General features: G+C 46.1%; 1 protein-coding gene and 1 pseudogene across 1 annotated transcript; both read left to right on the top strand.

Moving 5' to 3' along the window:
- Positions 1-365: 365 nt before the first annotated feature.
- Positions 366-1,514, top strand: LOC123074034 (E3 ubiquitin-protein ligase EL5-like; annotated as a pseudogene).
- A 2,540-nt stretch (positions 1,515-4,054) lies between these two features.
- Positions 4,055-7,635, top strand: LOC123077255 (probable LRR receptor-like serine/threonine-protein kinase At3g47570). Its single transcript, XM_044499490.1, has 2 exons — positions 4,055-6,869; positions 6,966-7,635. The coding sequence occupies exons 1-2, from the start codon at positions 4,106-4,108 to the stop codon at positions 7,364-7,366; spliced, it is 3,165 nt and encodes a 1,054-aa protein (XP_044355425.1). The 5' UTR covers positions 4,055-4,105; the 3' UTR covers positions 7,367-7,635.
- The last annotated feature ends 1,408 nt before the right edge of the window (positions 7,636-9,043 follow it).

Below are 9,043 nucleotides of genomic sequence, written 5' to 3' on the forward strand. Positions count from 1 at the left end.
GCCCGCTGCCTCGCAGTTCAGTCTCCAGTCTCATACTTCTTCCGTTCCATATTAGTTGTCGCTCAAACGGATGTATCTAGCACTGAAATATGTCTACATACATTCATTTCAGCGACAACTAATATGGAACAGAGAGAGTAAGTATCATAGTCCCTCTCAATCGTGGAATTATTCAAAGTCAGTCGAACGAGTCTCCCCAGCCTGCGTGCCCGGCATGACACGCCAGAATCATCATCTAATCAAAAACCCAAAAATGCCCCTCGATCCAACCTTCTCTCTCCCCGCATCAGCGAGGATATCTTCGTCATGTTTCACATCTATAAGTATGTGTGTGCACCAACACAAACCAATCCAATTCCAAAACACAAGTGAAGCGCGGCGTGCAGCTGAGCTAGCTACGGTCTTTCTTTTTTGCTTTGTTGGGCGTGCTGCTACGATCTATCTATTCTACGTGCCGTGGCCATGGGCGCGCACCCCAGCGAATACGCCGGCGAGGACCCATGCCGCCGCCGCCGCAAACTCCGCGGATGCGACCCAATTCCACCGACACCGCATGCGCCTAAGCCCGTCACCGGTCCGGTGGTGGAGGTGGAGGTGGAGGCTCCGTCGAGCTACGCCACTGCCGGCAAGCTCCTGTTCGTCGCGGCCGGGGCGTTCGCGGGCGTCCTGCTGGCCCTCGTCGCGCTGCACCTCTACAACAGCGGCCGGCGCCAGCGCGCGCGCGGCCGACGCAGCCTGCCCATCTCCGGCGAGGCGCCTTCGCCGCGGGGGCTCGACCCCCTCGACCCCGCGGTGCTCCGCGCGCTTCCCGTGGTCGCCGCGGCCGCCGGCGCCGGGGACTGCGCGGTCTGCCTCGCCGAGTTCGAGCGCGGCGAGGAGGCGCGCGCGCTGCCGCGGTGCGGCCACCGGTTCCACGTCGAGTGCATCGACGCCTGGTTCCGCGGGAACTCCACGTGCCCCCTGTGCCGCGCCGCCGTCGAGGCGCCGGACGACGCCGAGGCCCGTCCCGAGGTGCGCGTCGATGTGGCTGCCGCCGACGCCGCTGCGGCCAAGGGCGGTGCGCCGGTGACAGGGCAGGATGTCCTGCGGCACGGAGCTTGACAAGACGAGGCGGGTCTCTGCTTCCACCCGATCCGCTTCCTTCTGACGTGCCCTTGGATGCGAGGAAGCTTCCTTCCTCCTTCCGGCACCAGCATGGAGGACCATCATCGGTTTGAGGGCATTTATTCCGTCTGACCGAGCATATAGTTTTGTTGGTGATGCTCGGTGTGGCTAATTTTCTACTCCCTCTGTACGGGGAGCGTACAAATTTGGCACATGGAATTTTTTCAAGGTGAATTTGGCAAACTTATAGTATTTATTGCACTAGAAGAAATGGCGTGCTACGCCGGGCGAAAACCCTAGGCCCGACGTCAATTGGTCGTGTCACGGCGATGTGCTGCATTGCTGTATTGATGACGAATGTATTGTTTGGAGATTGTTCGATGTAATATACAGGGTTGAAAACATATGATCCAAACTTAAGTAGGAGTTTGACTTGACAACGGCGCGATTGTGCGCCGTTCAATTGATCACTTCCTAGAAGCGTTATTTTTCGGAGAATCATTCCCGTAGTCCATGTGTCGTCAAGAGATGGTTGGTATTGCTTCAAGTTCCGTCCTCGGTCAACGCCTACAAGAACTATTGGCCCAATCGCCCTGTTCATCTTCCGCTTTCAGCTCCCCATACTCCACGTACTCCTTCAGATTATAGTATTTGCTGACCATGGTGGCATGTCCTTGCACGTCATTGAGATAGCTCTCCAGCTCATTGCAAAAGCCTTATCCCATAGCAATCGTTTGCATACCATCGCTCACCAGCGGTAGGCAGAATGGCCAGCCCATTATACATCGAGGCGAAGCGAGCAAACCACACTGATCGGTTTTGGGAACCTTCCTGAACGTTCCTGAACCGTTTTCTTTTCTTTTACTGTTCTATCCGGTTTTCCTTTTTTTGTTCCTTTTTATTTTTATTCTATTTTTTTGTTTTTTGTTTCACAAATTTCAAAAAAATTGAATTCATGTACATTCTTTATTTTAAAAAACATTTATTTTAAGTCTCCAAATAGTTTTTGAATTCACAGATTTTTTTCAAAATCTTGTTTTTAAATTTTTTATTTTTAAAATTACATGAATCCCTTTTGAATTTGCTACATTTATTGAATTCATGAACATTTTAAAATTTGCACAATATTTCCAATTCATGAATATTTTTAAATTTTATGAATAATATACTAATTCATGGAAATTTTCTGTATTTGCAAAAAAACATTTTTTTAATTCGTGATTTTTCTACTTAAAAATATACAGACCGAATTAAAAAAAGCAGGCGTGAGCTTCGGTGGCTAGCTGTGACTGTGCTCTATGGGCCAGACTCGTGTCACGCAGTCGACGCGAGCAACCTGCCCCCATGCTACTGGGCTGGCTCATGTTAGAGGTACCCGTTGAGCTTCATTTTCAGCCGATTTTGTGACTAGAATGTTCCGCGTGCTTTTTTTCCCTTTCAATTCTTTTTTAGTTCTTCTTGTATTTTTTCCTTTATTTATTAATTTTATTTTTAAAATTTGCAAAAGGGAAAAAAATCAATTTTTCACCTTTTCAAATTCATGAACTTTTTTATTTCATGAATTTTCAAATTCGTGAACTTTTTCCAAAATTCTTGCACATTTTGTGAAATTCGTTTTTTAATGTATGAATTTTCTTAACCGATAGATAGCCGGATCTAGTTTCTTTACCTGAGAAAGCAGAGAGTTTTGTTACTAGTAACACCTGACAAAGCAAACCTGTTACAGTAAAACAATAATTAAGCATATATCCGGTTAAAAAAAAGGCATATCCTTTCACATGACAATTCTACCAGATGTTGTATGCTATTCTTTTTATTCTTTTTCCTCGTAGGCCCTAGTGTATACTTTATAAAAAATCTCTGTGATAAGAAATCCTTACAGGTTTGCTTCAAAAAGAAAATAAAAAACAATTCTACAAGGCCATTTACTAGCCATATAAATCCAGCAACAGAAACACATACTATGATAGTTTGATTTTGCTAACCTACACAATGTCCAGTCTCTAATGGCTTGATTCAGCTAACCTGCACACACGCACACACACAAAAAACTTAGTTCAGATATGCAGCTTTAAATGAAATACAAGCTCACAGTGGATCAAACTTAAGCCACAATGATTTCGCAAAAGTAATAATAACCACATTGGTTAAATTCTGTGGGTTGAGTTTCCAGGCCTTCTGGGTCTCCTTAACAGCAGGTCTTCACTTCTCCCCACTTGGTCTGGTCTTGAAAAAGAAAAGGTTAAGTCAACCATATGATTTATTTATTGCTCAATGCTAATAACACAGTTATGAATCCAAGTCCCACCCCTCTCACTTTCTATAATTATGAAATGCTCTACACTTTTACTGTCTTACACAGAATTTACGATGACTTCAAGCAGTAAATGATCTACCTCATGACCCGTTGCGTGATGTAAATAGGGTGATAATAATCAGCTCTCCCTCTCTCTCTTTTCGTACTTTGGAGCTTAAAGGCATTCACAAACCTGGGGAACAACGAAACAGAGCACTCTGTACTTGTGCAGGGATAAGTCTGCAAAAAAAAAGTCTGCGAGAGTACAAGGCAGACGCACACATCATCACCACCGGAAATAATGAACACGCGCTGGAAATTATATATGAACTTTGGTGGGGGCAGGAACAGTATAGACTGAACAAAAAAAAATTGGTGCGGCCTACTTCAAGAGAAAATGGCGAGAAGTTTCCTGATGAATGGATTGGAAAACAATGTCGTGTCAATACCCACATTGAATCTTTTGCTTCAGAAAGTGGACACTTTGAGACTTGAGAGCAACAGAAAGTGAACACGCTAGTGACACAGAGAGGACAATGAAGTCAAAACTGAAGAAAAAGCAGGCAGAGAGGAAGAAAGTGACACCTCTCCCCTCTGTGACTAAATCAGCCAAAATGCCACCTGGGTTACTAGCCTCGGCCTGCTGAATTCAGCTGCTTCTGCTACCTTCCAAACCACTGCCACGTTCGAAACCGAACCGAAGAAATGGCCGAGATGCCCCCCGTGAGGTTGCTTTTGTTGTCCCTCCTCTTCACCCTCGTGATCGCCACGGCGAGGGACAGTGTTGGCAACCATGATGATGATGATGGAGCCGCCTTGCTTGCTTTCAAGGTGGGTATCAGGAGGGGCGGAAGCTCTGGCCCACTCCGCTCGTGGAACAGCAGCACCAGCTTCTGCAGCTGGGAGGGTGTGACCTGCGGCGGCGGCAGCGGCAGGGTGGTGGCGCTGGACCTGTCCTCCCATGGGCTCGCTGGGATGCTCCCGGCGGCCATTGGGAACCTCACATCGTTACGGACGCTCAACCTGAGCTTCAACTGGTTCCATGGGGGCATCCCGGCGAGCCTTGGCCGCCTTCATCGTCTCCAGACGCTTGACCTGAGCTATAACTCACTCTCCGGCACGCTGCCTGACAACATGAGCCTCTGCACCGGCATGACGGCCCTGGTCCTCGGCAGCAACAACCTCGGTGGGCTCATCCCGTCCAGCCTCGGTGATACACTGACCAACCTGAAGAAGGTCTCGCTGACGAACAACAGCTTGACAGGCGCCGTCCCAGCGTCGCTAGCCAACCTGTCGTTCCTGCAACACCTCGATCTCTCCATCAACCAGCTCGAGGGCTCGATCCCACCAGGACTCAGAGGCCTCAGGAGCATCTCTCACATCGATCTCTCCGCAAACGGATTCTCCGGTGCGCTCCCAAGCTCTCTCTACAACCTGTCATTGCTGAGGAGCCTTCAGGTTGAGGGGAACACGCTGCAAGGAAGCATCCCTGCCGACATCGGCGACAGGCTCCCGGCCATGGAAAAGCTTGTCTTGTCCCGGAACAGATTCAGCGGCGCCATCCCTCATTCAGTCACCAACCTCTCCTCTCTCACAGCACTTCGCCTTGGGTGGAACCAGTTTAGCGGCCACGTACCTCGCACGCTGGGGAGGTCGCAGGACCTGCGGTACCTGGAGCTGGCTGGCAACAAGCTTGAAGCAGACAACAGCAGGGGATGGGAGTTCATGGATTCGCTTGCAAACTGCACCCAGCTACAGTATCTGGCCCTCGACAACAACTCCTTCAGAGGGCAGCTGCCAGGTTCAGTCGTAAACCTCTCAACAAGTCTCGAGAAGTTTTTCATAGGCTACAACAACATCTCAGGGGAAATCCCTTCAGACATCTCCAATCTGGCAGGCCTGAAGGTGCTGCAGGTAGCAAATACCTCCGTGTCAGGAGCTATTCCAGAGAGCATCGGGAAGCTAGCAAACCTTGTCATGTTCTTCATGTTCAACAATGCCTTGTCAGGCCTCGTGCCACCATCTGTCGGGAACCTCACCAGGTTGAACTGGATCCTCGCGTACAATAATAACCTGGAAGGACCAATCCCAGCGAGCCTAGGGAAACTCAAGGACCTCAACATTCTGGATATGTCCAAAAATCGCCTGAATGGCTCCATTCCCAGAGAGATCTTCAAACTGTCTTCACTTTCTATACAACTAGACCTGTCATACAATTCCCTTTCTGGACCCTTGCCATCAGAGGTTGGTAGCTTGACTAACCTTAATTGGTTGGTACTATCAGGAAATCAGTTACGCGGTAGGATACCTGAAAGTATCTCGAGTTGCACGGTCCTGGAATACCTGTTATTGCATAATAACTCGTTTGAAGGAAGCATACCAACAAATTTGAAGAATATAAAGGGGCTCACCACGGTAAGCTTGTCAATGAACAAGTTGTCCGGTACGATTCCCGATGCCTTCGATGGAATTGCCACTTTGAAAGAGCTGTATCTGGCACAGAACAACTTGACTGGGTCAATCCCAGCTGTTCTACAAAATTTGACATTGCTGTCGGTGCTAGATTTGTCGTTCAATAATCTGGAAGGTGAAGTGCCAACTGGGGGCGTCTTTAGAAACCTAACCTATGAATGGGTCCAAGGAAACAGTAAGTTGTGTGGTGGAGTACATCAGCTTCACCTGGCTCCATGTTCCTCCTTATACCCTGTGAGAAATCACAAAAAGTCTCTTGTAGTACCTCTCACAGTAACAGGGTCACTCATGCTACTAGTGTCAGTTATTGTTATTGTTTGGTTACTCCACAGGAAGCTCAAAGAAAGTAACAAGTTTCATATGCTACCTTTAACTATTGACAAACATCAGAGAGTGTCTTATCAAGCAATTTTCAACGGAACTAATGAGTTCTCAGAGGCCAACTTACTTGGTAAAGGAAGATATGGTGCTGTTTACAGATGCACCTTGGATGATGAGGGTACAGCTACAAGTGTGGCCGTAAAGGTGTTTGACCCCCAACAATCAGGATCTTCCAAGAGTTTTGAGGTTGAATGTGAGGCCTTGAGAAGAGTGCGTCACCGATGTATCCTAAAAATCATCACCTGTTGCGCAAGCATCAGCCCCCAAGGTCAAGAGTTCAAGGCTCTGGTTTTTGAGCTCATGCCCAACAACAGTCTAGACAGCTGGCTTCATCCTAAATCCCAAGAGCGGGCTCCATGCAGTACGCTCAGCCTAGCTCAGCGGCTGGACATTGCTGTTGATATCCTGGATGCACTGGACTATCTTCACAACGACTGTCAACCACCGATCATCCACTGTGATATCAAGCCAAGCAACATACTCCTCGCACATGACATGACTGCACGTGTTGGAGATTTTGGCATAGCAAGAGTTCTTCCTGAGAATGCAAGCCAAACCATGCTGAATTCAACTAGCTCCACAGGAGTACGAGGTTCCATTGGCTACATTGCTCCAGGTTAGGAACAAACATTGTTGCATTATTTTCTTTGCTCCTAGCCTGTTTCATGTTCCTAAATACGGTTAATGATCAATCATGGCTGCAAATATGCAGAGTACGGTGAAGGATCTGCTGCCTCACCTATTGGTGATGTTTATAGCCTCGGTATATTGTTGCTTGAGATGTTCACCGGAAGAAGCCCCACAGACGACAAGTTCAAAGGTTCACTGAATCTGCATAAATTTGCTCAGGCCGCTCTTCCAAATAAAGTCATGGAAATAGCCGACCCAGCAATCTGGATACACACAGAGGCAAATGATACAGGTGCAGCTGACACCGGCACTGCAAGAACAAGAACTGAGGAATGCTTGGTTTCTGTCATGAGTGTTGGCATATCCTGCTCAATGCAACAGCCCAGAGAGCGAATGCTGATAAGGGATGCAGCTTCAGAGATGCATGCAATCAGAGATGCGTACCTTATATTTGCCAATTCACCGATACATCAGAGAGAATAAAGCACCCATGCAATGATATCCAACTAATGAACATGTAGTTACTTGAGCAATTGATGCAGTTTGTAGCGGCGAAGATGATATTTCTTTGTTAACACGATGATCCGGCTCAGCTTCAGGCACTACCTCGCCACCCTCCAGACTGTTATATGGAATCCTCGCCTTTAATTCCTCAGCTCAAGATGTCATGTTAGTGATTCATCAAACCGCATGTAAGCCCCTCCATGTACCAATACGATACCTAATAAGTTGAATTAATCTTTTTCGGTTAATACTACAATACAAGATGATCTCCAACAATTCCCGAGTGCAAGTGAGTAACACTCCTTCAGAATTGTTCTCAGATGTCCAAGTCAAGTCTGAAAATCTGACCAGACTAGAGAAAAAGGGTAACCAATAAATAATTCCCAGGATCATACTATATATGAAAAAATGAGTGAATATCCAACCTATTGTAGTCTAGTCTGAGACCACGCGACTCAGAATGTACCGTACACGGGCTAAATACTCTGGTCCCCATGACCCCACCTCGTGACCGGAACTAACAAATATGAAATCCCTTTCAAAGGTTGATCTGAAGAGATGACAAGTTACCAAAACTGCAAGCTGTAACAGTAGTGTAGTCTGGAAGAACTCAAGAACAGCTACACCAGGACTGGAGTGCCCTACAACAAGAACCAAGCTGGAAAAAATTGCTCCCCAGCAAAGAGGTGAAATTTGCTTTTCCCTAAGAAAAATGCAACATCCATAGCTTGCATCACAAATGTTACCGCCATTATGTGACATGCAAAAGATTAAAAAAAAAGGTACTGCCATCATGTGACATGTGAAAGATCAAGCATTTGATGGCTATAGAATGGAGTAAAAGCCCGACTATGTGTTCATAATGAATCTGCTAAATGCCTTCGATGGACCTCAAAATTTCCACCTAATTATCGAATTAAAATGAATTACAGTCGTTGCCCACAGGATAAAACAAAGACATCTTACTCAATTCAGAGACTGGTTAGGCAGCTGGTAGTGTGGGTGTTTGTTGGCCCTTTATTTGTTTGCCCTTGTTTCTTTTCTTCCAAATATAGTTCTCATGTAGTACAATTTATTTTCTGCTTGTAGCCTTGTAATCTTAATTTAAATAAATATAACAGGGGGGTGGGGCTTTGCCCTACTGCACAACTCAAAACAAATGAACTGAATCGCATGAACATATAGGCATAAGATAAATTTATCCCCATGGAAATAGAAAACATTTTGAAAAAATCACCAATTGCGCAGACCATTACAGTTTTATCAACATCACAAGTAAACAACAATTTGTTTTTGTATTTTGAGCTTTGGACACTGAGTTCTAATACATGAATAACAAGTGGTATATTATACTATTTCACAACCTTTCTGGAACTTGTTGAGAAGCAATCATGCACACGGAGTGACATATATTAACACTAAAAATGACTAAACATATAGAACGTACTAATCAGCCAGCTTAACTGGCAGGATTTCCCCCGATTTTTTTAACATAGAGCAGACACGAACACTAAAACAGTAGAGTGGCATTTATCTATGATCAACAGATCCGCCGAAGAGCATAATAAATCTCTATACCATTTAACATAATCAATCATTAAATTCCAGCTTGATTCTAAGGATTTGAGTTCAATCGAAGGTCGCATGACAATTCAC

This window comes from Triticum aestivum, chromosome 3D, assembly GCF_018294505.1.
Source record: "Triticum aestivum cultivar Chinese Spring chromosome 3D, IWGSC CS RefSeq v2.1, whole genome shotgun sequence".
NCBI lineage: Eukaryota > Viridiplantae > Streptophyta > Magnoliopsida > Poales > Poaceae > Triticum > Triticum aestivum.

Coding starts and splice junctions, on each gene's coding strand:
- LOC123077255 (XM_044499490.1), top strand. CDS start 4,106: ATGGCCGAGATGCCCCCCGTGAGGTTGCTTTTGTTGTCCCTCCTCTTC. Junction 6,870..6,965: donor CATTGGCTACATTGCTCCAG/GTTAGGAACAAA, acceptor GCAAATATGCAG/AGTACGGTGAAGGATCTGCT.